The sequence below is a fragment of the Lissotriton helveticus genome, chromosome 4_1 (genome assembly GCF_964261635.1).
Source record: "Lissotriton helveticus chromosome 4_1, aLisHel1.1, whole genome shotgun sequence".
NCBI lineage: Eukaryota > Metazoa > Chordata > Amphibia > Caudata > Salamandridae > Lissotriton > Lissotriton helveticus.
The window spans coordinates 402,708,092-402,735,349 of record NC_136063.1 but is presented as its reverse complement, the minus strand read 5'-3'; the positions used below and the strand labels follow the sequence as shown (position 1 = coordinate 402,735,349).

Here is a 27,258-nt window from a genome sequence, read left to right as displayed (position 1 = left end):
CTTTCTAGGCAGTAGTGTCTTGCGAACGTGAGCTGCGAGGCCCACGTAGCTGCCTGACATATGTCCTGCAAGGAGACTCCCGGCCCAGGGCAGTAGTAGTCGCCGTGGCTCGAGTGGAATGGGCCCTTAGCCCAACAGGAGGTTCCTGTAGGAGAGTAGGGTCTGCTTCCTATGGTCACCCCCACTTTTTGCTTTTGCTTCACTGGTTTTCGACTTAGATGTGGCTGTGGGCCTGCTAATCAGACCCACAGCCCATATGCACTCTCTCTAAATTCACACCATGTACCCTAGGTACATCCACAATTGGGAATTGGTTCACCTTATCAGCCCCTGTAGAAGTGTACCCTAGGTACTCAGGGCATAGGTGCAACCAAGGTCTACCAGGGGCTGCAGCATGTATTATGCCACCCCTGGCTGGCCACTCAAACTGACACTACTGGCTGGCCACTCAGCTGGGGCAAGGTCATGTAATCACCCTTGCTTAGGTATAGTATTCCTATATCTACCCTTATATATAGGCACACAGGAACCTATAAGTCACTCCTATGGCAGGCCTTAACAATCCTGGAGGCAGAGTGCTTGGTTATGTGTGAGATGGTGCTCTAGCATGAGCTGAGCCTATCTTCAGCCTTCGGAACCATGTCCTTATAACTGTTCTATGATATCGCCATACCATATACTCTTACGTGCATTATAATCCTGGCGGTTGAATGCCAACTTTGGTTTGGCTTTATCTAAACATGTCGTGTAAGGTGTCATACGCTTTGGAATACTACCCCCTCGCCAATTCTGGCGACGGGGGTAGCATTCCAACCTTCTAGAGGGAGAAGACATGTTGTTGCGGACTATCCCGGTTAAAGTTAACCAGAGCCCCAGTGTCACAAAATGGACGCTGCTGCCACAGACACAAGTCTGACCTTCTTCTGCTGGGAGTCCTTCAAGTCACGGAGGTTTGGACAATAGGTTTCCTGCCTGGAGAGGTGCGAGCACCACCCCAGACAGGACTTTGTGTATTGGGACCGGGAGGGCTGAATAGAATGAGACACTGCCTGGGGCACACTAGGTGCTCCATGCATAGTCCAGTTCAAACCGGTGCTGGGGCACTCCAGCCCCAGCTCTGGCGCGAAACTGGACAAAGGAAAGGGGGTGTAACCACCCCCCTTCGTGGTCCCACCCATAGGAGGGACCTAGTGAGTAAACCAGCCCCCTTTAGTTGTATAAAGGTAGGAGCTGACCCAGGAGACTCTAGATTAATCCTGGAATCGACTTGAAACGAAACTCTGGACCCTTCGACATTCACCTGAGCTGAATTCTGAAGAATCTCCCTTGTGGCCAAGGAGTGACCACCCTGGGCAACCAGGCACCATCCAGCAACTCGACGGCTTGCTTTGTCCCCGTTCCCTCCGGAACCCGAGCACAGAGCCTGACAAGACCTCGACTCCCGGACCTCTCTGACCCCACTGCACGACTCCAACACAGTTGAACCCTGTGGAAGGCGTCGGAACCCGTGGAACCAGGCAACTTGGAAAGTCTTCAACTTGCTAACAGCGCAGCTCCTGAGTCATCCTCGAAGCTGTGCACTGGGGACTGAGACACCCCGACACCGAGCTCCACCTGCACCGAAGACCAGACCTCCACACTCCACAAGATCTGCGTGGGGCCCTTCTGCTTGTGTTCTGCTCGACGCGTTGTCCCGGGTGCTGGCCAGTTGGCTAGTAGCCCTGTGACGACGATCCTTTGAAAATCCATCGCTGGTCTGGTTGCTCCAAACTGGCACCTGCTTCCCTGAAAAGGTGAATTACCTCAGACCCTCCTGGTCTGCACCAGAAGCTCTTTGTGTATCCTGCATGGGTTGCCTTTGTTTAGGCTTGTTGGCTCCGATCTTGAAGTCGACTCCTCCATCTGCGAGAACCTTGTTGGGACATCTCCTCTCCAGCACCTGGTCGTCCTCGACGCCTCCTGGTCCGCGTGGCTGCAACGACAAGCTTCACGACAGCACCTGATTGCTCGTCGACGACGTCTGGTTCCACCCGGTCACTGGCTAGTGACCTAGACTCTGTCCCCTCTGCTTTCAGGTCTTCTTCAACTCCGATCCACCCTTGGATCCACCCGGACATCTTCCTCCTGGTCGCCTGCAGCATCTTCTTCCGAGGCTCCATAGGAATCAACGAGAAAACCTGACAAACTGACACCTATGCACCCACAGCCCGTGGGTGAGGTAACACGAGTACTTCGGTACTCCTGTAGGGATTGACTATCCTAGTGTCCAGTTTTGTTAGTTGTACATTCCTAGTTAGACCGGAAGTGTCCTAAATCTTCCTTTACTTACCTTTAAGGTTACCATTTACTTTCTATTGACTCTTTCGTGAGTGTACTGACACAGCACGCGCCGCCTGTGGGCCTCCTACTCCTAACCTAAGGGTCAGATAGTGTAGCCCCAGTGATCCTCTAGGCCCTAGGCCTTTCCTTTTCCCGAGTCATAAAGAGTTCAGAGGAGTGTGTTAGTGAATAAATACATATATATTTTATATATATCCTGTGTGGTGTCCTTTCATTTGGTATTCAAGGGGTTACATATGGTAAAACAGCTGGCTTTACATGCCCTCAAGAGTCTTTTAGCCTAAGACTGTTCTGTCCACGCTACCTTTAGGATAGCTGGTCTATAAGGTTGACTTACAACCATCACCATAAGGGTTGTTTGGACTGGTGCAAGGTGTTCACTAGAATAGTGATCATCATATACCAGGCCAACTTCTCACAGTTCCTTCTTAACCAAAGAGTAGCATGCCTTGATGCACAACACGACCCACCGAGAGATGGTCTGTGTGAGAAGTGATCACCTTGTATCAGTCCAAACAACCCTTATGGTGATTGGTTGTAAGTCAACCTTATAGACCAGCTATCCTAATGGTAGCATGGACAAAGCAGTCTTAGGCTAAACTCTTTTGGCATGTGAAGCCAGCTGTTTTACCACAATATAACCCCTTGAATACCAGATGAAAGGACACCACACAGGTTGTTATGAAAATAAACAGAATATTTATTAATAACAACACCTCTGAACTCTTTATGAGGTCAGAGGGCTAAGCACATGACACTCTCTTACGAAAAATACGATAAGTTGCACAAAATTACAATGGTGCCCTAGGGGCACGACAAACCATATACTAAGTAAGTGGAATGTGAGAGTCGATAAAAGGAATGGAGCTGTTCAGAGGCTGTAGGATCGATGGGACCACGCTATACTAACTTCAGGTAAGTAATAGGAGGCCCACGGAACGCGTGTGCAGAGTGTGAACTCACACGCGAGATGCGTAACAACGTCTATGGACCGTACAGTTCAAGTTAAAGGTGAGTACGGACAATCCTGACTAGGTAGGACTAAAACGACTGTGGAACTGGACACTAGGACAGTTAAACTACCCTTGAGCACCGAAATGCTCTTGTTACCTCACCCACGGGCCGCAGGTGCATAGGTGTCAGAGTGCGTCGGCTTCTCGCGTTGAAGTCTATGGAGCCTGAAAGAAAAGATGCTGCAGGCGACCAGGAGGAAGATGTCCGGTGCAATCCAAGGGTGGATTGTTGAAGTAGGAGACCTGAAAGCAGAGGGGACAATGTTCACAGTTACTAGCCAGTGACTGGAGTGGAACCAGGAAGGAACCAGATGTCGTTGTCGCGATCAGGTGAAGAGTGGACGCTCGCCTCTGCAGCCACGTGGACCAGGAGGTGTCTTCGACGACCAGGATGGAGGCACGAGCAGGCTCTCGCTGTCGGCGGTGTCGGATCCGGGATTGGACTCAACAGGCCTTGGCAAAGGCAACCCACGCGGTGAGTGAAGAAAGCGTCTGGTGAGGACTAGGAGAGTCCGGGGTGCCCCTCTTTTGGAAGGGAGCAAGGGCCAGTCTGGAGCAACCAGACCAGCAGTGAAGATTCAAAGGTTCGTCGTCTAGGAGGCCACTAGCAAGCCGGCAAGTGACCAGACAACGCGTCGAGCAGCAACAAAGCAGAAGGGCCCCACGCACATCTCGTGGATGCTGGAGGGCTGATCTTCGGTGCAGGGGCTGCTCGGGGTTGGGGCTTCTCAGTCCCCAAAGCACTTGGTCGAGTTCACCTCGTGAGTCGTGCTGGAAGCGGAGTGCAGGTTCGTTCAAGATGGCCGGTCCCACGTGTCTCGTCGCACCCACGGGTCTCAGCTTTGCTGTAGATGTAGGTAGAGGTCGGAGAGGTCTGGGAATCCGGGTCTCGTCGGGCTCTGAAGTCTGGATCCTCGAGGGAAGACGACAAAGTGAAGCAGCTGGACGCTTGATGGTGCCTGCAGTTGCCCACAAGGGAGATTCTTCAGTCTTCTGTGGAGCAGAACGTCGAAGGACAGAGTTTCTTCGTGTTGAATAGTTCAGGATAATCTAGTTTGGAATGGGACCAGCTCCTACCTTTATTCTCCTAAAGGGGGCTGCACTACTGACTAGGTCCCTCACCTGGGTGGGACCAGGAAGGGGGGTGGTTACACCCCCTATCCTTTGTCCGGTTTCCCGCCAGAGCTGGGGCAGGGATGCCCCAGCAACTGGTTTGAACCGGTGTATGCACAGGGCACCTTGTGTGCCCCAGGCATGTCTCATTCCTTTCAGGCCTCCCTACCTCAATACACAAAATCCTGTCTGGGGTGGTGCTAGCACCTCCCAAGGCAGGAAACCCTTTGTCCAAACCATCCTCGCTGGAAGGACTCCCAGCAGCAGGAGGTCAGACTTGTGTCTGTGGTGGCAGCATCCATTTTGTGATGCTGAGGCTCGAGTTAACTTTAACCGGGGTTCACAGTTACATACATGTCGTGTCCCTCTAGAAGGGTGGAATGCTACCCCCGTCGCCAGAATTGGCGAGGGGGTAGTATTCCAAATCGTATGACACCTTACTCGACATGTTTTGATAATGTTATACCAGAGTTAGCATTTAACCGCGAGGTTGATAATGCACTTAAGAGTATATGGTATGCGTTATCATGGAATAGCTATTAGGACTTGGTTCCGCAAGCTGCAAACGGGCTCAGCTCATGTCAGAGCACCATCTCACATAATTCCAAGCACTCTGCCTTCAGGATTGATAAGGCCTTCCATAGGAGTGACTGATAGGAATATATGTGTCCATTTTAGGGTTAGATATAGGTATACTATATCTACAGCAAAAGGGTGTTTACACCACCTTGCCCCAGCTGTCATGCAGCCAGTTGTGTCAGATTTAGATGGCCAGCCAGAGGTGGGATAATACATGCTTCAGCCCCTGGTAGGCCCTGGGTACACCCATACCCTGGGTACAGGGACAGATAAGGTGGCCCAGTACCAATTGGTAAATGCACCTAAAGTACATGCTTGTCAATTTAGAGAGAGAACAGCTAGGCTGTGGGTCTGATTAGCAGGCCCACAGCCAGGGAAAGTCGTAAACCAGTGAAGCAAAAAGCAAAAATCTGGGGTGACCATAGGATTGCAGACCCCACTCTCCTACAGTCTGTTTGTGCACCGCCCGTCCCTTCTTAGCGCCCACGTAACCAACAAAGAGTTGGTCATCCACCTGGAACTGGCGTGTGCGATCCAGATAGTATGAGAGCGCACGTTTTGGGTCCAGACGGTGGAGCCGCGCTTCCTCTTTAGAGGGATGTGGAGGCGGAAACAAGGTGGGCAAGGTGATGGACTGCCTGATGTGGAAGGTTGTGACTACCTTGGGCAGGAAAGAGGGTCTTGTCCGCAACACAACCATGTCTGGATGGACAGAAAGGAAAGGGGGTTTAGAGGAAAGAGCCTGGAGCTCACCCACTCTCCTGGCAGAGGTGATGGCAACCGGGAAAGCACTCTTAAGTGTAAGGAGACGGAGAGGACAGTTATGAAGCGGCTCAAAAGGAGCGCACATCAGGTAAGTTAGAACCAGGTTCAAGTCCCACTGGGGCATCACGAAAGGAACAGGGGGGGGGGGACATGAGTGATGCCGTATAAGAATCTGTTAACAATCGCGGACTTGAACAAAGAAGGCTGATCAGGTAGCCTCAAGAAGGCGGAAAGGGCAGAAAGGTAGCCCCTGATAGTGCCCAGAGCAGAGCCCTGCTGGGCAAGAGAAAGAAGGAAGAGGAGAACCTCAGAAAGGGGGCAGAGAGTGGATCCACAGCCTTTGCTGTGCACCATGCCACAAATCTGTTCCACCTACAGGCGTATACCGACTTTGTGGAGGGACGCCTGGCTGCCAGAATCACAGTACAAACTTCAGGAGGCAAGTCAAATGGCCTCAACTGCTGCCGCTCAATCTCCAAGCATGGAGGTGGAGACTGGACAAGGTTCGAGTGGAGGACCGTCCCCTGCTGCTGCGACAGAAGGTCCTCCTGAAGAGGCAGACGAATCGGGGGATCGACAGACATGCTGAGTAGCTCTGTATATCAATATCTTCGTGCCCAGTCCGGAGCCACAAGGATAACTTGGGCCCGGTCACGCCTGATCGTCAGCACTCTGGGCAGAAGTGGTATAGGTGGAAAGGCGTACAGACCGCAGCTCCACTCGCGACGAAAAGCGTCTCTGAGCGAGTGCCGCCTTGGAATCTCCAACGCGCAGAACTGATGCCATTGCGCGTTCTCTTCTGTGGCGAATAGAGCTAACCAAGGCTCTCTCCACTGCTGAAAAGGCCTTGCGCCACGTCCGAGTTCAGACACCATTCGTGATCCATCATTCACCGGCGGCTGAGTTTGTCCGCCCTGGCGTTCAGGGAACCTGCCAGGTGTTGAACCACCAGGGTCACGCCCTACTGTTCCAGCCACTGCCAGAGGCGCAGAGCCTCCTGGCATAGGGTCCACGACCCCACCCCGCCCTGTTTGTGCAGTACCACATGGCGGTGGTGTTGTCCGTGAACACCTGCACTACACTCCCCCGGACAGAGGGGAGGAATGCCTTCAGTGCAAGCCGGATCGCCCGCAGCTCCAGAAGGTTGATGTGGAGCCGGGACTCCGCCGGAGACCAGAGGCCTCTGATCTCCGCCTCTCCCATGTGGCCCCCCCAGCCCTGGAGGGACGTGTCCTTCACAACTACGTGCTCTAGTTGGGGTAGGAAGAGGGATCTGCCGCTTACCCAATCGCGGTCCGTGAGCCACCACTGCAACTGTCTTGCAGTGCCCTCCGAGATCAAGACATGGTCGGACACGTTGCCCTGATGCTGGCCCACTGAAACTTTAGGTCCCACTGCAGGGCCCGCATCCGCCACCGGGCGTGATGCACCAGAAGGATGCATGAGGCCATCAGCCCCAGAAGCCGCAGCGTCAACCTGACTGAGACTCAGGATAAAGGCTGAAAGATCGGAATCAGAGCCTGAATATCCCGAACCCGCTGTTCGGGAGGATAAATCCGAAACTGCGGCGAGTCTAGAACCGCTCCGATGAAGAGGAGCTTCTGAGAGGGACACAGGTGTGACTTCGGCACATTGATGGAGAATCCCAGCAGGTGCAGGTGGTCAGCCATAGTCTAGAGGTGGCTGACGACTGTCTGGGGCGAGCCCGCCTTCAACAACCAGTCGTTGAGGTAGGGGAAGACTGAAACCCCTAACCTGCGCAGATGAGCTGTGACCACCGCCATCACTTTCGTGAACACCTGTGGGGCGCTGGTAAGGCCGAAGGGGAGCACGGTAAACTGAAAGTGCTTGTGGCCTACCGTGAACTGTAGGTAACGCCGGTGGGCCGGCAGGACGGGGATGTGAAAATAAGCGTCCTACAAGTCCAACGCTAACATCCAGTCTCCAGGGTCCAGGGCAGCTAAGACCTGAGCCAATGTCAGCATCTTGAACTTCTCCTTCCGGAGGAAGCCGTTGACGTTCCGTAGGTCCAAGATTTGGTGTAGGCCCCCTTTGCCCTTCTTGGGTACCAGAAAGTAGTGGGAGGAACAGCCACACCCTACTTCTGGCCCAGAAACACGCTCGATGGCCCCTTTGGCCAAGAGGGCCGTAACTTCCTCTTGCAGAAAGTTCAAGTGATCCCCCGACACGCGGTGGTACTGCGGTGGCAAGGCTGGAGGGGACGCCTCGAAGGGGAGGGAGTAGCCCCTTTGGACGATGTGCAGCACCCACCTGTCCGATGTGACAGTGCGCCAGTGGTGGTGGTGATGGCAGACCCTTCCCTCCACTGGCGTCACATGGGACAGAAAGCACAGACTAGGAGGGTTTTGAGGCGGATGCTGCAGGGGTAGGTGTGGACTGGCCTCGCCGTTGTCCCCGACCGCCGCCATGGCGGTTTCCTAGTCCTCCACCGCACTGGATGGGCGCCCCTTCCTTGGCCACGAAAGGAGCGAAAGGCAGCCGTTTGCTGGCGCGGGGCCGAGAGGCCTAAGGACTTGGCCGTAGCCCTGGAGTCCTTAAAGCGCTCCAGCGCATGATCTGCCTTGTCGCCAAAGAGGCGACAGCCATTAAACGGCATGTCCATAAGGGTGTTTTGAACATCAGCCGAAAAGTTGGCGGACCTCAAACAGGCGTGGTGACGAATCGCCACCGTCGTTGCAATCGCTCTGCCCAGTGAGTCAGTGGTATCCAGCCCACACCGGATGGAAAACCGTGCTGCATCTCGACCCTCCGCAAGGGCTTGGGCGAGTTTAGTCCGGACCTCCTCCGGACATTGTGGGAGCACGTCCGCGACCGTGACCCACAGAGAGTGGGTGTAACGGCCCAAGAGGCATGCGGTGTTGACTGACCGCAATCCCAAACTCAGGGATGAGAATAGCTTCTTCCCGTATTGCTCATACCTCTCGGATTCCCGATCGGGGGGAGCCGACGGGAATGTGGTCTGGGAGTTAGAGGCTTGGATAACCAGGCTCTCGGGAGTTGGGTGGGTGGACAGGAAGCAAGGGTCGCCCGGTGGCACCTGGCCACGTTCCAATCTACAGGCTGACCTGTAGCGGGCTCGGACCAAGTGCCCAGGAGAAGGTCCGACAAGGCCTCAGTAAAAGGCAGCAGAGGCTCGGCCAAGCTTGTCTGCGGTTTAAGGACCTCTGTGAGGAGGTTAGTCCTCACGGCCGCGACAGGGAGCTCAAGGTCCAAGGCCTTGGCAGCCCGCGTCAGCACCACACTATAGGCAGCCCCCTCCTCCATAGCCACAGTAGGAGGGGAGAAAAAACCAGTGTCCGGCGAGGTGTCCAGACCACTGGCCTCCCCAAGCTCACCTGTCCAGTCCTGAAAAGACTGACACTCCCATGTCAGAGGGCCCTCGGACCTCTCCCAATCCCCCACGTCACCCATTGCCTGATACTCAGGCTCAAAAGAAGGGGCCGGGTCGTAGAAGTAGAATTCTCCCATCGGCGCCGGACCCGAATCGAGGGCAGGACCGGGGACGGGGTCGTCCTGGGACGGCGCCGGGGGGCGACACTCTGGGGGCCGGCGAGGTCGTGAGGTCGACCGGCGGCGACCCGGATACTGAATCGGATCCGACGGAGCCCTGCGGGGTCGGGACCGAAGTCGCCGACAGCGTCGGAGCCGAAGCACCCGACGGCGTCGGGGCCGAAGCACCCGACCTGCTGGGGGACCCAGTCGGGGCCGCTACGCCCGAAGGCGCCGCGGAACCCGACAGAGGAGTGAGCGACCTCATGGCCGAGAGGAAGGCCTCAATCTCCTTCGGCGTCGCGTGCTGCCCAGGGACCGGCGGGTATGGAGCAGGCCGAGACGCCTGCGGCTCCAGCGGAGCTGCGGGGGCGGTGTCGCCCGAACCCCCAGCCGCATCGCGCGAGAGTCAGGGGGGAGTCAGAAGAGCGATGTCGTCTCTTCGACTTCTTGTGCCTCTTACCTGAGGACTTCGAGCCCGAAGACTGATGACGACTCCCGGTACTCTGGTGACTCCGGCCCCGCGACCGGTCCCTCGACCTCCTTCCGGACTGGGACCTCGAGCGGCGCGGGGCTGACTGCCGGAGCTCGAGTCGCTTGCAGGACCGCTCCCGACTAGCTTTAGACGTCAGGGCCCGGCAATCGGAGCAGGACTGGTCGTCCTGTTCTGGGCCCAGACAGGGAAGACACCGGCGATGGGGGTCGGTAAACGACATCAGTCTGTTGCAGTCGACGCAGGGTTTGAACCCGGGTGTGAGAAGTTGGCCTGATATATAGTGCTCACTATTCTAGTGATCACTTTGTATCATACCAAACAACCCTTATTGATGATTGGTTGTAAGTCAACCTTATTAGACCAGCTATCCTAGTAGCGTGGACAAGAGCAGTCTTTAGGCTAAACTCTAGAGGGCGTGTTAAGCCAGCTGTTTTACCATCACATATACCCCTTGAACACCAAGTGAAAGGACACCACACAAGTTGTTATAAAAATATAGGATATTTATTACTAACAGTTCTACCCTGAACTCTTTATGAGTCAGGGAGCTAAGCACAATACAAAACTCTTATGAAAATACTTCAAGTTGCACAATTTACACAAATGTCCGAGGGGCACGAAAAACCATATACACAAAAAGTGGAATGCGAAATACTAGCAGGTAAGTAACAAGATCCAGAGGCTTCAGGATCGCTAGGACTACACTACTGAACCCTAAGGTTAGGAGCAGGAGGCCTAGGGAGATCGGGTGCAGAGGGTGCACTCTCACGCGGGAAGAAGTCTATGGATGCTAGCCTTTCTAAAGTTACTGTTTCCGGACGAATCCGACTAGGTAGACTGAAAACGAAAATGGATCTGGACACTTGGATAGTGAACCTGTGCTGGAGCACCGAGATACTCAAGTTACCTAGCCCAGGGGCCGCGGCTGCATAGGGTTCAAAAGATGGCGGGAATCCGCGTTGAAGTCTATGGAGCCTGAAAGAAGAAGTTGCTGGCAGGCGACCAGTGAAGATGTTCGGTGTGATCCAAGGCTGGATCAGTGAAGGAGACGATGTGAGAAGTTGGCCTGATGTGCAGTGTTCACTATTCTAGTGATCACTATATATCAGTCCAAACAACCCTTATTGATGATTGGTTGTAAGTCAACCTTATAGACCAGCTATCCTAGTAGCATGGATACGAGCAGTCTAAGGCTAAGACTCTAGAGGGCGTGTTAAGCCAGCTGTTTTACCATCACATTACCCCTTGAACACCAAGTGAAAGGACACCACACAAGTTGTTATGAAAATAAACAGTGTATTTATTTATAACAAGACTAGCCTGGCTCTTTATGAGACAGGGAGCTAAGCACACAACAAAACTCTTATAAAAAATACTTCAAGTCGCACAATTTACACAAATGCCCGAGGGGCACGAAAAACCATATACTACATAAGTGGAATGCGAATTACTAGCAGGTAAGTAACGATTCTCAGAGACTTTAGAAACGCTAGGCCTACAATACTGAACACTCAGGTTAGGAGCAGGAGGCCTAGGGACGCCACGTGCAGAGTGGGAACTCTCACGCGTAAGGCGGGAAAAAGTCTATGGAAGCTAGAACTCACAAAGTTACTGTTCTCGGGCGAACCCGACTAGCTGGAACGAAAGCGGGAGTGGATCCGAACACTTGGAGTGTTGGACTATGCTGGGGCACCGGAGTGCTGGATTTACCTAGCCCAGGGGCTGCGGCTGCATAGGGTTCAAGTTGCGTCGGAAACCCACGTTGATGGACCAGGAGCCTGAAGAAGAAGTTGCTGGCAGGCGGCCAGTGAAGAAAAGTTCGAAGAGATCCAAGCCTGGATCAGGGAAGAAGAAAACCTGGAAGCAGAGGGGACCAAGTTATGAATCACTAGCCAGTGATTAAGTGGGCACCAGGATGGCACCGGGCGTAGTCACCGCAGTCAGGTGAGTGGGCGCTGCTGGGCTCTGCAGTCTCTCGGACCAGGAGGCGTTGTCGGCGACCAGGATGGAGGTGCGAGCTGTCCCATGAAGGTACTTGCTGTCGACGTCGCTGGACCCAGGATTGGGCAACAAGTCTTGGCAAATGCAAGGCCCACGCGGTGGACCTAAAATGGCGTCTTGAGTGGACCAGGAGGGTCCAGGGGGCTTCTCTGAAGAAGGGAAGCAAGGGCCAGTCTGGAGCAACCAGACTAGCAGTGTTAGTTGTCGTGGAGCGTCGTGAAGGGGCCACTAGCCAACGGGCAAGTGACCTGGACAACGCGGTTAGCAGCAAAAAGCAGAAGGGCCCCACGCCGATCTCGTGGATGCAGGGGGGCTGGACTTCGGTGCTGGAGCTGCTCAGGGTCGGGGCTTCTCTTACCCCAAGGCACTCAGTCGAGGGTCACTCAGGCGTCGTGCTGGACAAGCGTCGTGCAGTTCTGAAGATGGCCGGTCCCTCGAGGTCTCGTCGCACCCACGGATCACAGCTGGGCTGATGATGTGGGTTGAGGTCAGAGGTGCCAGGGAAGCCGGTTCTCGTCGTGATGAAGCAGTCTTGATCCGTAGGAGAGACTGGCAACAAACCGCGAAGCTTGGTTGGTGCCTGCTGCTGCAGGGTGACTACTCCTTAGTAACAAGGGAGAAATCTTGGGAAGAGTCTTGAGTTCTTCTTGAAGAAGGTCGGTTCAGGATTCAAAGATTGATCTAATTTGGAAGGGGGCCAGTTCCTACCTTTATCCTGCAAAAAGGGGCTGGCACGCGACTAAGTCCTGCACTATGGGTGGGACTAGGAGGGGGGTGGTTACACCCCTCTCCTTTGGCGGGCTTTCCCCAGGCCAGGGGCTGGAGTGCCCCTGGAACTGGTTTCAGCCGGCCTATGCACAGTGAGCACCGGGGTGCCACTTGCAGTCACCTTCCTCTAAAGCCCTGCCTACCTAGAATACACAAAATCCTGTCTGGGACGGTGCTGGCACCGCCCCTGGCAGGAAACCCTTTGTCCTTGCCTCCTGGGCTGGGAGGACTCCCAGCAGCAGGAGGGCAGACTTGTGTCTCGGTGGCAGCATCCATTTTGTGGAGCTAAGGCTCTGTCTGACTTTAACCGGGGTTACAGGTTACATACATGTTGTGTCCCTCTAGAAGGGTGGAATGCTAACCCCGTCGCCAGAATTGGCGAGGGGTTAGTATTCCAATTCGTATGACACCTTACTCGACATGTTTTGATAAAGCGATACCAGAGTTGGCACATAACCGCGAGGATTATAATGCACTTAAGAGTATATGGTATGCGATATCATGGAAACGGCTAAGGGATGGATCCCGAACGCCGCAGACAGGCTCAGCTCATGCCAGAGCACCATCTCACACGATTCCAAGCACTCTGCCTTCAGGATTGTTAAGGCCTGCCATAGGAGTGACTGATAGGAGATCTGTGTGTCCATATAGGTTGAGATATAGGAATACTATATCTACAGCAGAGGGTGAGTACACCACTCTGCCCCAGCTGTCAAGCAGCCAGTTGTGTCTGATTTAGTTAGTCAGCCCAGGGGTGGCATAATACATGCTGCAACCCCTGGGAGACTTCTGGGTGCACCTCAGCCCTGGGTACAGGGACTTGAGAGGGCCCAGTGCCAATTCAGTACCTGGGTACAATTTGGATTAGAGAGAACAGCTAGGCTGTGGGTCTGATTAGCAGGCCCACAGCCAGGGAAAGTCGTTAACCAGTGAAGCAAAAAGCAAAAATCTGGGTGATCATAGGATTGCAGACCCTACTCTCCTACAGACGACCTGAAAGCAGAGGGGACTTAGTTCTTAATCACTAGCCAGTGATTATGTGGGCACCAGGATGGCACCGGATGAAGTCACCTCGACCAGGTGAGTGGGCGACGCTGGACTCTGCAGTCACACGGGCTAGGAGGCGTTGTCGGCGTCCAGGCTGGAGGTGCGAGCTGTCCCACGAGGCTGTCGGCTGTCAGCGATGCTGGACTCAGGATTTGAGCAACAAACCTTGGCAAAGGCAAGCCCACGCAGTGGAGTCAAGATGGCGTCTGGAGTGGACCAGGAGGGTCCAGGGCACTTCTTGTTGGGCAAGAAGCAAGGGCCAGTCTAGGGGACCTAGACCAGCGGTGAAAACGTCGTGGTACGTCGTCAAGAGGGTCACTAGCCAACGGGAAAGTGACCGGACAACGTGGCAAGCAGCAAAGAAACAGAAGGGCCCCACGCAGATCTCGTGGATGCTGGGGGGCTGGACTTCGGTGCTGGAGCTGCTTAGGGTTAGGGCTTCTCAAACCCCAATGCACTTACTCGAGGGTCTCTCGGGGGTCGTGCTGGTGAAGCGTCGTGCAGGTCTTGAAGATGGCCGGTCCCACGGGTCTCGTCACACCCACGAATCTCAGCTGGGCTGGATGATGTAGGTAGAGGTCAGAGATGGCAGGGAATCCGGGTCTCGTCGAGCTGGGCAGTCTTGATCCGGAGGATGGACGTGCAGCAAACCGCAAGAGCTTCGATGGTGCCTGCTGGTGCAGGGTGGCTACTCCTTAGCCACAAGGGAGAGTCTTCAGAAAAGTCAAGAGTTCCTTTCGTGGAAAGTAGTTCAAGATTCAGAATGATCTAATTTGGGAAGGGGGCCTGCTCCTACCTTTATCCAAAGAAAAGGGGCTGGCACGCGACTAGGTCCTGCCCTATGGGTGGAACCAGGAGGGGGGTGGTTACACCCCTCTCCTTTGTCCGGTCTCTCCCCAGCTCAGGGGCTGGGGTGCCCCAGGAACTGGTTTGAGCCGGCATATGCACAGTGAGCACCGGGGTGCCACTTGCAGTCACCTTCCTTTCAGCCCTGCCTACCTGGGATACACAAAATCCTGTCTGGGATGGTGCTAGCACCGCCCCTGACAGGAAACCCTTTGTCCATGTTGCTGGAAGGACTCCCAGCACCAGGAGGGCAGACTTGTGTCTCGGTGGCATCATCCATTTTGTGGAGCGGAGGCTGTGTCTGACTTTAACCGGGGTTCACAGTTACATACATGTCGTGTCCCTCTAGAAGGGTGGAATGCTAACCCCGTCGCCAGAATTGGCGAGGGGTTAGTATTCCAATTCGTATGACACCTTACTCGACATGTTTTGATAATGCTATACCAAAGTTAGCATTTAACCGCGAGGATTGTAATGCACTTAAGAGTATATGGTATAGCGTTATCATGGAACAGCTATTTGGACTTGGTTCGGCAAGCTGCAAATGGGCTCAGCTCATGCCAGAGCACCATCTCACATAATTCCAAGCACTCTGCCTACAGGATTGATAAGGCCTGCCATAGGAGTGACTGACAGGAATATATGTGTCCATTTTAGGTTTAGATATAGGTATACTATATCTAAAGCAAAGGGTGATTACGCAACCTTGCCCCAGATGTCGTGCAGCCAGTTGTGTCTGTTTGGGTGGCCAGCCAGGGGTGGCATAATACATGCTTCAGCCCCTGGTAGGCCCTGGGTACACCTATGCCCTGGATACCTAAGGTATGCAGTACAGGGACTGATAAGGTGGCCCAGTACCAATTGGTAAAATGCACCTAAGGTACATGGTTGTAATTTAGAGAGAGAACAGCTAGGCTGTGGGTCTGATTAGCAGGCCCACAGCCAGGGAAAGTCGTAAATCAGTGAAGCAAAAAGCAAAAATCTGGGGTGGCCATGGGATTGCAGACCCCACTCTCCTACACCGGGGATCCCTACGGGCACCGTCGGAGTCGTTAGAGACTCGAAAGATGATCAAAAGGAATCGAAAAAGTTAGTCAAAAATTAACTAGGGTACAACTTTTTCCGGATCGGCGCTTGCTGGCGTGGAAAAAAGCATAACTGACATCAGCGCGAGGGCGGCGTCTAAGTACTCCGACGACGTCATCCCGGCGCCAACGACGCGGAACTGCAGACGATGCCTACCGACGCGCAAGGGTACTGCTACGCAAAGATTTCCGGATCAAGTCGGACGCCGGGGGATATTCTAAGGTAAGGAATCTAATACTAACTGTTTCTTTCAGATTTGCGTGCTCTACCACCCGGAATTGTTTTCTGCGATCCAAGTGGAAGCAAAGCGCACGTTTTGGATCCAGCCGGTGGAGCCTCTCTTCCTCTTTTGAAGGATGCGGAGGCAGAAGAAGGATGGTAAAGAGATGGTTTGGCCAATGTGTAAAGAAGTAACCACCTTGGTATTCAAAAGGTGTGGAATCTGCAGAAAGAGGTTTCTCTCTGAAGGAGAATTTAGCACACTTATTTCTACAAAGGTATAACAATGCATCTGGTCTTTGCAGAAAAACACTAACTGAAAAGTATGTTTATTCAGTGTTGATTGCGGGGACATGATGTGTTAGAATTTTTAATGACTGCACCATCTGCTGAGTAAGCCTAGGTTACTTAACCTTGCTACTCCAGAAGACTAAAGTGCCTAAAGGAAGTAACTTTATATTGGTGGTACTAAAAGATCAATTGGAAATTATAGTACACAGAGGAAATTGGCTCGTAATCCCTCACTGCACTAGGAACCCAAAAAAGGAAGTCCAGTCTCCCTGGGTTTAGGTAATGTAGGGGAAGACACTCTTTCAATGAGGGATTTGGATAGAGGAAGGCTTCAACAGTACGATAGTGTGTTCACTGAACGCAGATAGGTCTTCTATCATTTAAGCAATTGGAATCTTAAAGATATCCCCAATTTGCACTGGTGAATAGGCAATAAAACTGGAAATTCAACCAAGTTACTGAGTTTAAAGTTCAAATGGAATTCAGCAAATAGTAAATAGTTACAGAAGATAGCTATCTTTAAAAAGAAGGATGAAACAGGTTTCAACATACAGAAATACTTGAAAGGAATCATTACGTAGCTACTGTTCAACCCCAGAGAGTAAGGCAGAATGTTAACAGAAGCTGTGCCAAAATAGCTGGTGAGGAATTAAAAAAAAGTGAATTGCATCCAAGTTTCCAAACCAACCCAGTTAAAGCAATATGGATGTGGAGTGGAATCCAACTGTGGTCCGAACTTTTGGACTACATAATTTGAGCAAGATACAATTCTGGATCGACAGACAATGTTGACAGACAATGTGAAGAGTAGGCAAAAAGAATATATACTAATAGGTTGCAAACCTAGTTTCTCTCTATTTTAAAAGCATTCCTTTGATTTGTTTCCAGCTATTTTTTGGTAAAGTACAATAGCAACTTCGCCAAAAGCTCAGTTAAAAAAAAAATTAGATTCGGTTTAATAATTCATGCATAACATGTAAATTTGTACCTGCTTGACTGATCAGATGATGGCCTTGGTGGAAGTGGTTCTACGGAGAAAAGTTCTTCGCTGCCTTGCATTGCATCTATGCTGGTGCTTGCCAAAGTAAATGGGGCAGTGGGACGTGCTATACCCATCCTTACAGGAACAATCAACGATTCAGCTACATTACACAACTCCTCCACAGCATAAGGAAGCAATGCTTGAAATACTCGCTTACATTTACCAATTGGCTGAGGAATAAAATTGCTGGGGGGGGGAAAAAAAACAATATTCAGCTGTAATACTGCATTGCGTTTTCCCTGTATTCATTTTAAGCTTTAAAATGTATATGTTTTACTTAGAAGAACACAGGCAAGTCAAATTATTAAAATCTGCACATATATAAACCTTTAAAAATGTTAAATTAAAACAAACTGTAGGATCTGCTTTCATGGTTACCCCCACTTTTTACAGGTGTTACTCTGTTTCATGACTAGTCAAACTGGGGTTCTGTTAATCAGAACCCCAGTCCCTGTGCTTTCTCCCTACATTATACTATGGTAAGTACTTTGGTACCTTCCCAATTAGCTACTAGTATGCCCTTTGAGTCTATAGTAGATAGTATATAGCACTAGAGTACCCAGGGCATCGGTACACCAAGGGTCTCCCATGGGCTGCATCATGTATTGTGCCACCCATGATAGACCACTCAAACTGACTAAAGGCCTGCCATTGCAGCCTGTGTAAGTTGGTGCTAGCACCACTTACAACAGATATAAGTTTTCTTATATCTGAGATCACTGCACTTAAAACCTATAAGTCACCCTTAGGGGAGACCTTTCAATCCTGAAGGTAGGGTGCTAGGTTATAAGTGTGAGGGTGCCCTGCACGAGCAGGACACCCACTACAAAAGTTGTAACAACAAAAAGGTGGAGTCAGGGTCCCAGGGAATCTGGTTTATAGACCTGCGAGGAGAAATTTCCCCTTAGCCATGATAAACAACACACTATCTCCTCATTATACATTTTTTCATCACATTACTCATTTTTGCGCTGCACCCTCGCTACACCTTGAGCCTCACATATGGGATTTTAGCATCCTATCCTCACAGTTATATACTAATGAAAACATCTTTGAGCTCCTTCCTCACAGTGAAGTTGTAGCTCCCAGTAGGACTAGGTTTTCCTACTGGTAAGGAGGAACCCATATGATGAAGCATGTCACCCACGGGTGAGTGAGAGTTCTAGTCCTTAAGGGATCAATTTCCCCACTTTTTCTTCTTTTAGGTTTCACTGAAAATCAAGCTTAGTGAGAGAGTTTGGATATAGATCACACTTTTCTGCCTATTATAGGCTTTGTAGTGCGTTGCTTAGACCCGAGGAGATTGTGTGTTGTTCACCCACTACAAAACCAGAGTCGATTCTCCTGGCTTTTCAAGTGTGGTCAGCCATATTTGATCAATATAGTGGTCATGCATCATTAGGCAATGGCTAACTATATATTAGCTGTGCTGAACCTGGGTATGTTTGGAGGTATGATTCCATGCACCAGGGGGCTCCTCCGGGTAGCCCCCAGTGATCCCGGTAACAGCCTTCCAGGGTCTGCCAGAAAGCTAGTGCTGCTGTCGACCCCAGGCACAATTCTGCACTCCTGCTGCTGAGCTAAGCTTGAGCAGAGGAAGGTTGAGCAGAGGAAGGTTGAGCAATAGGTTTCCTGTCGTGACCACCTCCCAGACAGGATTTAGTGTATTGGGCTAGGGAGGGGCGCTTGCCTGCACCACCAGACTGCTTTGAAGGGCACATTTGGTGCCCTCCTTGCATACTCCAGTTTGAGCCAGCTCAGGGAGCCGTTGGCTCCCACTCTGGTGCATAACTGGACAAAGTCTTCTTCGTCTATGCCTGTGCTTCATCCAGCTACCTCTGCAGGCTTGTGGGCATCAAAAACACCTGAAGGAATCTCCCTTGGAGTGAGGGAATCACTCCCCTGCATCTACAGGCAACGCAACGAAGTTGACCAGTCTGCTGCTCCTGATGTCCTATGGAATCCGAAAGGATCAGCAACACAAGTGGTGGTTCTCCAACTCCCTCGAGGCCTGACCTGTCCTCCCAGCAAGTTTAGGGCCAGTATCCCTTGTCGGAACTGCTGTAACAGAATCCCTGTGCACTGCGTCAACTTGCTGTTGCCAAGGCTTGCTGACTGGCGTCCAGAGATCTTTGGGATACAAGAAGCTCCATCCTCCAGCATATCTTTCTGCAAAGATCTTAGTCCTCACAGCATCCTCTGCACTGTGGGCCTGCATCTTTGGTGAGCTGCTCAAGGTCTTCTTGAGACTGCTGTGCCTTTGGCCTATACATTTACAGTAATAGTAACGATCTTACGGTGCTACCCCCCATCCCATTACCTTGGACCGATCACTTTTTAGTACCCTTTATTTGGCACACATACCCTTTTATCCCCACTCACCATCCTGCTAAACAGCGAGGTAGGAAGTGGTCTTCACTCCCCCTCCCTGAATGGGAAGCTGCCCTTGTCAGAGATCCCCCGATGAAGGTACTGAATGTCAATACAGCAGCCAGCAATTTCGATGGCTGGATCTCCTCTACACTTGACATGGTCCTCCCCATGCACACCACCAATGTCATAAAAAGACTCAAACCTGCTCCATGGTTCACTCCCAACCTTAAATCTAGGAAACTAATCTGTCGTAAATATGAAAGAGCCTGGAGACAAGACTATTCCCAAGACAGGAAGGATAATTATAGAGCGGCTATTAGGCTCTATAAACAGGAGCTAAAATCAGCACAAGCCTCCTACTACGGCAGCAAAATTGAGGCTGCCGCTAATGCCCCAAGGGAAATTTTTAAAATTGTTAAATCCCTTGTCTCACCTCCAACGGAATGCCCCTCCGCTGAGGGTGCCCAGAATCGCTGTAACAACCTGGCTAATTTTTTCTCTCAAAAAATTCAGACCATATACTCTTCTTTTGGAGATGTTAACAGCGCTCTGGACCCCTCTGCCCTTCCAACCCCGGCCACCGTTATTCCTTGTCAGCTTAATACAATCCCACTCTTGGATATGCCGGCTCTGGACAGACTCATCCCACAAATTACTTCTGGCTCACCTAGCGACTCGGCATCCCCCCAGACCCTCCTTAAGGTGATGGACGTAATTCGCCCGGTCATATTGGACGTCCTCAACACCTCCATCACCACAAAATCCGTACCTCCTTCATGGAAGTGCGCAATGGTGAGGGCTCTGTTGAAGAAGCCCAACCTTGACCAGAACAACCTGGCGAACTATCGCCCCATCTCTTTGCTCCCCTGGTTGAGCAAATTACTAGAGAGGCACGTAAATAACACCTTGATGAGCCATTTGGAATCAAATGGCCTTCTGCGTGCCTCTCAAACAGGGTTCCGCCCTCGACATGGAACAGAAACCGCTCTTCTAGCGGTAACGGAGGAAGCAAGAACTGTGTTGGACCAGGGTGGAAAGGTTGCCATCATTCTACTAGATCTAAGCGCTGCGTTCGACACAGTCAACCATGTCACGCTTTTACAACGCCTGGCGGACATGGGTGTGTCGGACGCAGCCCTAGAATGGTTGACATCCTTCCTGGCTGACCGTTTCTTCCAGGTCTTCGAGGGCGAGGTGGCGTCCCCTAAACATCCTCTCAGATGTGGGGTTCCTCAGGGCTCCTCCCTGAGCCCCACTCTGTTTAACGCCTACATGGAACCCCTAGACAGGATAGTCCATCCCTTCGGTGTGCGTATCGTCACCTACGCAGACGATACCCAACTGGTGGTCTCCTTAGACCACCAGGAGGGATCGTCTAGCACCCTAGGTTCCTGTCTGGAGGCTGTTTCCAGATGGATGCAATCTTCCTGCCTAAAACTTAACGGGGAGAAGACAGATGTCATCTTGCTGGGTAATCCCTCCCCCTCGGGCTTTGCATCCTCCTGGCCCCCATGTTTAGGCCCGCCCCCTATTCCCAAATCCCAAATAAAAAGCTTAGGGATTTGGCTTGACACCGACCTGAATTTCTCGGTCCAAGCTACGAAGACTGCGGCTATCTGTTTTGGGTTGATGAGGATGCTAAGGAGGGTGCTCCCTCTGCTCCCATTCCAGGCAAGGAGGATCCTGGTCCAGGCTCTTATACTATCTCGCCTGGACTATGGGAATGTCCTCTACATGGGAGCCCCTGCGTACACCATTCAGAGGCTCCAAGTCACCCAAAACAGTGCTGCCCGTCTACTTTACAACCTTCCCCGATGGCAGTCAGCAAGGAATGCTTTAAGGGAACTTCATTGGCTTCCTATAGCTGCGAGAATACAATTTAAGGCCATGTGTATATTACACAAGGCCTTTCATCGCACTGGCCCCGCAATTCTTCAGTCCCTGGTCACTCCCTATGTTCCATCTCGTTCCCTCCGTTCCTGCTCCCTCCAGCTGGCTACTCCCATCAGAGTCAGGAAAGCACGTTGGGGTGGCCGCTCCTTTTCACACATTGCGGCAAGACTCTGGAACATCCTCCCTCTACCCCTTCGGGAAACTGTAAATCATCTCCCCTTCAGGAAAACTCTGAAAACACACTTGTATGCTACATCCTGCTGACCTGCCTTGAGCCCTCGCTAATTGAGTTCCTGTCATAAGCGCTACGAGGCCTCCGGGTAGATAGCGCTATACAAGTGTTGTTTCATTCATTCATTCATGGGTCTTCTTTGGCTTCAGAGGACTCCCGTGCTTGCTTGGGGCCTGCTCTTAATCTCCTGCAATCATTGAATCCCTTAGAACTTGCTGGTCCCAACTCTGCACATTTTTCGTTTACATCGGTTGCTGCTGCCAATGCTGATTGATACTCCCGCTGGACACCCACCCCTTGGTTCTTGTTTTCCGACAAGGGACAGCTCGTGAATGGCTCCTGGTCTTCCATAGCGTTGCCTGCTCCTCAGCTGCAACAAGGTCACTGTCATCACTCCTGCATCTTCTGTCATTGGTCTCCCGTGCCTCCTGGTCACTTCCGAGTGGCATAGACTCTGTCCCTTCTCCTTGCAGGTAAACAAGGAGGTCCAAAGTAGCTCTGGTGTGGATAATGTAAATCAGTCTCTCACTGGTTTAGTGAGTGCACCAAGAAGGGCACAGCACCCACCACCATTGCCCCTAAGGCAACTGTTCCCCTTAGTCCAGCTGTTAGTGGTGGTTCCCAGCAAAAGGGTGTAGTAGGGTTAACCCTGGGAACTGAGGTGGACTCTGGCCTAGTCAGAGTACCAGCTCAGGCTGTTCTTGTCTGTGATGGGGACATAGCAATGTCCTCTACTGTAAGTCCCAATAATCTGAGCAAGTACAGACAGACAGACACCTTTGATTAATGACAAGATGGCTCAGGCCTACAGGGACACATGTGCCAGTGTCACTATGGTGAAACCTAACTCTGTGAACCCTGACCAGATCATACTAGGTGAAACCTACCTAGTGACCAACGCTAGCAATGCCACTACGGCCCATAGTATGGCAGTTAACTTCTCCTGGGGAGGGGTAACTGGCCTCAAAAGAGTTGTTGTGAGTTCAGACCTTCCAGTAGAGTGTCCGTTAGGTAATGATCTTGAAACCTCAGTTTGGTCAGAGGTGGAGTATAGGACCCATGCAGAAATGCAGGGAATTTCCGCACATGTCCTTGCTGTGACCAGGTCACAGGCCAAAATGTGCTTACCTGAACAAGTGCTGGATCTTGAAACAATAGACCAGACACCAACCAAGAGAAAGAGCAAGAGGGTTAAGGCAGTGCCTTCCCCCCTGCCTCAGGTTGAGGATTAGCCCTCCCAGGAGGATGATTCTGAGATCCAAGAGGGAACTGTCTTAGAAGAGCTTGAGCCTGATCAGGTTGAGTTTCTTGGGACAGGGGGACCCTCAAGGGCAGATCTGAGGCAGGCTCAATTAGATTGTTCCTCTCTTGAACCCCTCAGACAGCAGGCTGCTGCTGAAGCTGCTGGGAATGCTCAAGGTACCCATAAAGTGTATTGGGATGAGGGGCTCCTTTATTCAGAGGCTAGAGACCCCAAGCCTGGTGCTTCCAGGAGGTTGGTTATACCTCTGCTTCCTTCTCACCTTGGCCCACAGTATTCCCTTAGCAGGACACCTGGGCCAGAACAAGACTTGGGACAGGCTTGTCCCTCACTTTCACTGGACCCATATGTCAGAAGATACCAAGGAGTTTTGTCGCTCCTGTGTTACCTGCCAAGCCAGTGGCAAATCAGGTGGCACAACAAAGGCCCCCCTCATACCACTACCTGTGGTGGGGGTACCCTTTGAAAGAGTGGGGATAGACATTGTAGGACCAATGGACCCCCAAACAGCATCTGGGCACAGATTTATACTGGTGGTAGTGGGCCATGCCACCAGGTATCCGGAAGCTATTCCCCTGAGGACCACAACAGCTCCTGTTGTGGCTAGGGCCCTACTTGGAGTTTTCTCCAGAGTGGGGTTTCCAAAGGAGGTTGTCTCTGACAGAGGTGCAAACTTCATGTCAGGATATTTGACTGCAATGTGGAAGGAGTGTGGTGTCAACTATAAGTTCACCACCCCCTATCACCCACAGTGCAATGGGCTTGTGGAAAGATTCAACAAGACCCTCAAAGGGATGATAAAAGGGTTACCTGAAAAGCTGATGCGAAGATGGGACATCCTTTTACCCTGCCTTCTGTTTGCTTACAGAGAGGCCCCACAAAAGGGGGTTGGCTACAGCCCTTTTGAGCTTTTGTTTGGGCATCCTGTAAGAGGACCTCTATGTCTTGTGAAGGAAGGATGGGAGTTACCTCTCAAAAAGCCTAAGCTTGACATAGTGGACTATGTACTTAGTTTCCGCTCCAGGATAGCTGAGTATATGGAGAAGGCTTCCAAAAACCTTGAGGCCAGCCAAGAACTTCAGAAAGCGTGGCATGACCAAAAGGCTGTGCTGACTGTGTACCACCCAAGGCAGAAGGTATGGGTGTTGGAGCCAGTGGCCCCAGCAGCACTCCAGGACAAATGGTCTGGACCCCATACAATAGTTGAACAGAAGGGAGATGTCACCTATTAGGTGAACCTTGTGACTCCCAGAAGCCCCAACAGGGTGCTTCATGTAAACAGACTAAAAGCATTTGTCGACAGGGCAGACATGGGCTTGCTCATGGCTATAGATGAGGGGCAGGAGGAAGAGAGTGACCCTCTCCCAGACCTGCTTACTCAGAACCCTGATGATGGGTCAGTGGATGGTGTAGTCTTTGCAGACAGCCTCTCTGAACATCAGCAACAGGGCTGCAGACAAGTTCTTCAGTCCTTCAGACATCTGTTTTCCCTGACCCCAAGTCGGAAAAGCTGGTGCACCCATGAGGTGGACACTGGTGACAGTCTGCCTGTCAAGAGTAAAATCTACAGGCAACCTGACCATGTCAGGGACTGCATTAGGAAAGATGTCCAAAAGATGTTGGAGCTGGGAGTTATTGAGCCCTCAGAGAGCCCTTGGGCCAGTCCAGTAGTCCTGGTACCAAAACCTCAAACCCAAGATGGTAAGAGAGATGAGGTTTTGTGTGGACTACAGCGGTCTCGATGCTGTCACTAGGACAGATGCCCACCCCATCCCCAGGGCAGATGAGCTCATTGATAGATTGGCTTCTGCCAAGTTCTTGAGCACATTTGACCTGACAGCAGGCTACTGGCAAATCAGACTAGCTGAGAATGCAAAAGCCAAGACAGCATTTTCGACCCCAGGAGGACATTATCAATTTGTGGTAATGCCCTTTGGTTTGGAAAATGCACCTGCCACTTTCCAAAGGTTGGTGAATCAAGTTCTCTCAGGACTGGATGAATATTGTGCAGCTTATCTAGATGATATTGCGGTCTTCAGCTCCACCTGGGAGGATCACCGGGTCCACCTGAGGAATGTCTTAGAGGCTCTGCAAAAGGCAGGCCTCACTATCAAGGCTACAAAGTGCCAGATAGGGCAGAGCAAGGTTGTGTACCTGGGCCACCTGGTAGGTGGGGGTCAGGTTCAACCACTGGAGAGTAAGATCCAGACCATCAGAGACTGGATCCTCCAATAACCCAGACACAGGTAAGAGCTTTCTTGGGCCTGTCTGGGTACTACAGGAAGTTTGTGTAAAACTATGGGTCCATTGTGACACCACTAAATGACCTCACTTCCAAAAAGATGCCAAAGAAAGTTCAGTGGACAGTTAGCTGTCAAAAGGCATTTGATGACCTGAAGCAGGCCATGTGTACTGCACCTATTCTGAAAAGTCCAGATTATTCCAAAGAGTTCATAGTCCAAACAGATGCTTATAAGTTGGGTGTGGGAGCTGTACTTTCACAACTGAATATAGATGGTCAAGACCAGCCCATTGCTTTCATAAGCAGAAGGCTGACCCCTAGAGAGAAACGTTGGTCATCTATAGAGAGGGAGGCCTTTGCTGTGGTTTGGGCCCTGAAGAAGCTGAGGCCATACTTGTTTGGCACTCACTTAACGATTCAGACAGACTACAAGCCCCTCCTATGGTTAAATCAGATAAAGGGTGAAAATCCCAAACTTCTTAGGTGGTCCATTTCCCTACAGGGAATGGACTTTACAGAGGAACATAGACCTGGGACTGACCATGCCAATGCAGATGGTCTCTCCCAATATTTCCACTTAGAACATGAAGACTCAACTGGTCAAGGTTAGTTTAATGTCCCTACGTTTGGGGGGTTGTGTAGGAGAGTAGGGTTTGCTTCCTATGGTCACCCCCACTTTTTGCTTTTGCTTCACTGGTTTTCAACTTAGATGTGGCTGTGGGCCTGCTAATCAGACCCACAGCCCAGATGCACTCTCTCTAAATTCACACCATGCACTCTAGGTACATCCACAATTGGGAATTGGTTCACCTTGTCAGCCCCTGTAGAAGTGTACCCTAGGTACTCAGGGCATTGGTGTAACCAAGGTCTACCAGGGGCTGCAGCATGTATTATGCCACCCCTGGCTGGCCACTCAAACTGACATGACTGGCTGATCACTCAGCTCGGGCAAGGTCGTGTAATCACCCCTTGCTTAGGTATAGTATTCCTATAACTACCCTTATATATAGACACATAGTAACCTATAAGTCACTCCTATGGCAGGCCTTCACAATCCTGGAGGCAGAAAACTTGGTTATGTGTGAGATGGTGCACGAGCTGAGCCTGTCTGCAGCTTTCGGAACCATGTCCTTATAGCTGTTCTATGATATCGCCATACCGTATACTCTTAAGTGCATTATAATCCTCGCGGTTGAATGCTAACTTTGGTTTGGCTTTATCTAAATATGTTGTGTAAGGTGTCATACGCTTTGGAATTCTGGCGACGGGGGTAGCATTCCACCCTTCTAGAGGGAGAAGACATGTTGTTGCTGACTATCCCGGTTAAAGTTAACCAGAGCCCCAGCGTAACGAAATGGACGCTGCTGCCACAGACACAAGTCTGACCTCCTGCTGTTGGGAGTCCTTCCAGTCACGGAGGTTTGGACAATGGGTTTCCTGCCTGGAGAGCACAACCCCAGACAGAACTTTGCGTATTGGGACAGGGAGGGCTGAATAGAATGAGACACTGAATGGGGCACACTAGGTGCTCCATGCATAGTCCAGTTCAAACCGGTGCTGGGGCACTCCAGTCCCAGCTCTGGCGCGAAACTGGACAAAGGAAAGGGGGTGTAACCACCCCCCCTTCCTGGTCCCACCCATAGGAGAGACCTAGTGAGTAAACCAGCCCCCTTTAGTTGTATAAAGGTAGGAGCTGCCCAGGAGACTTTAGATTAATCCTGGAATCGACTTGAAACGAAACTCTGGGCCCTTCGACATTCACCTGAGCTGAAGACTGAAGAATCTCCCTTGTGGCCAAGGAGTGACCACCCTGGGCAACCAGGCACCATCCAGCAACTCGACGGCTTGCTTTGTACCCGTTCCCGCCAGAACCCGAGCACAGAGCCTGACAAGACCTCGACTCACGGACCTGTCTGAACACAGCTGAGCCCCGTGGAAGGCGTCGGAACCCATGGACCCAGGCATCTTGGAGAGCCTGCAACTTGCCAACAGCGCAGCTCCTGAGGCATCCTCGAAGCTGTGCACTGGGGACTGAGACACCCAGACACCGAGCTCCACCTGCACCAAAGACCAGCCCTCCACACTCCACGAGATCTGCGTGGGGCCCTTCTGCTGGTGTTCTGCTAGACGCATTGTCCCGG

The 27,258-nt window shown here is 51.7% G+C and overlaps 1 protein-coding gene across 19 annotated transcripts in view; it reads right to left on the bottom strand.

Moving 5' to 3' along the window:
- Positions 1-27,258, bottom strand: part of UBR5 (ubiquitin protein ligase E3 component n-recognin 5) — a 2,132,574-nt gene that overhangs the window by 974,369 nt on the left and 1,130,947 nt on the right. For all 19 annotated transcript variants that reach the window (XM_078686916.1, XM_078686920.1, XM_078686919.1 and 16 more), the window contains one exon: positions 17,063-17,302. In XM_078686916.1, the coding sequence (XP_078543042.1) occupies positions 17,063-17,302 (240 nt within the window). The remainder of the gene's footprint in view (positions 1-17,062; positions 17,303-27,258) is intronic.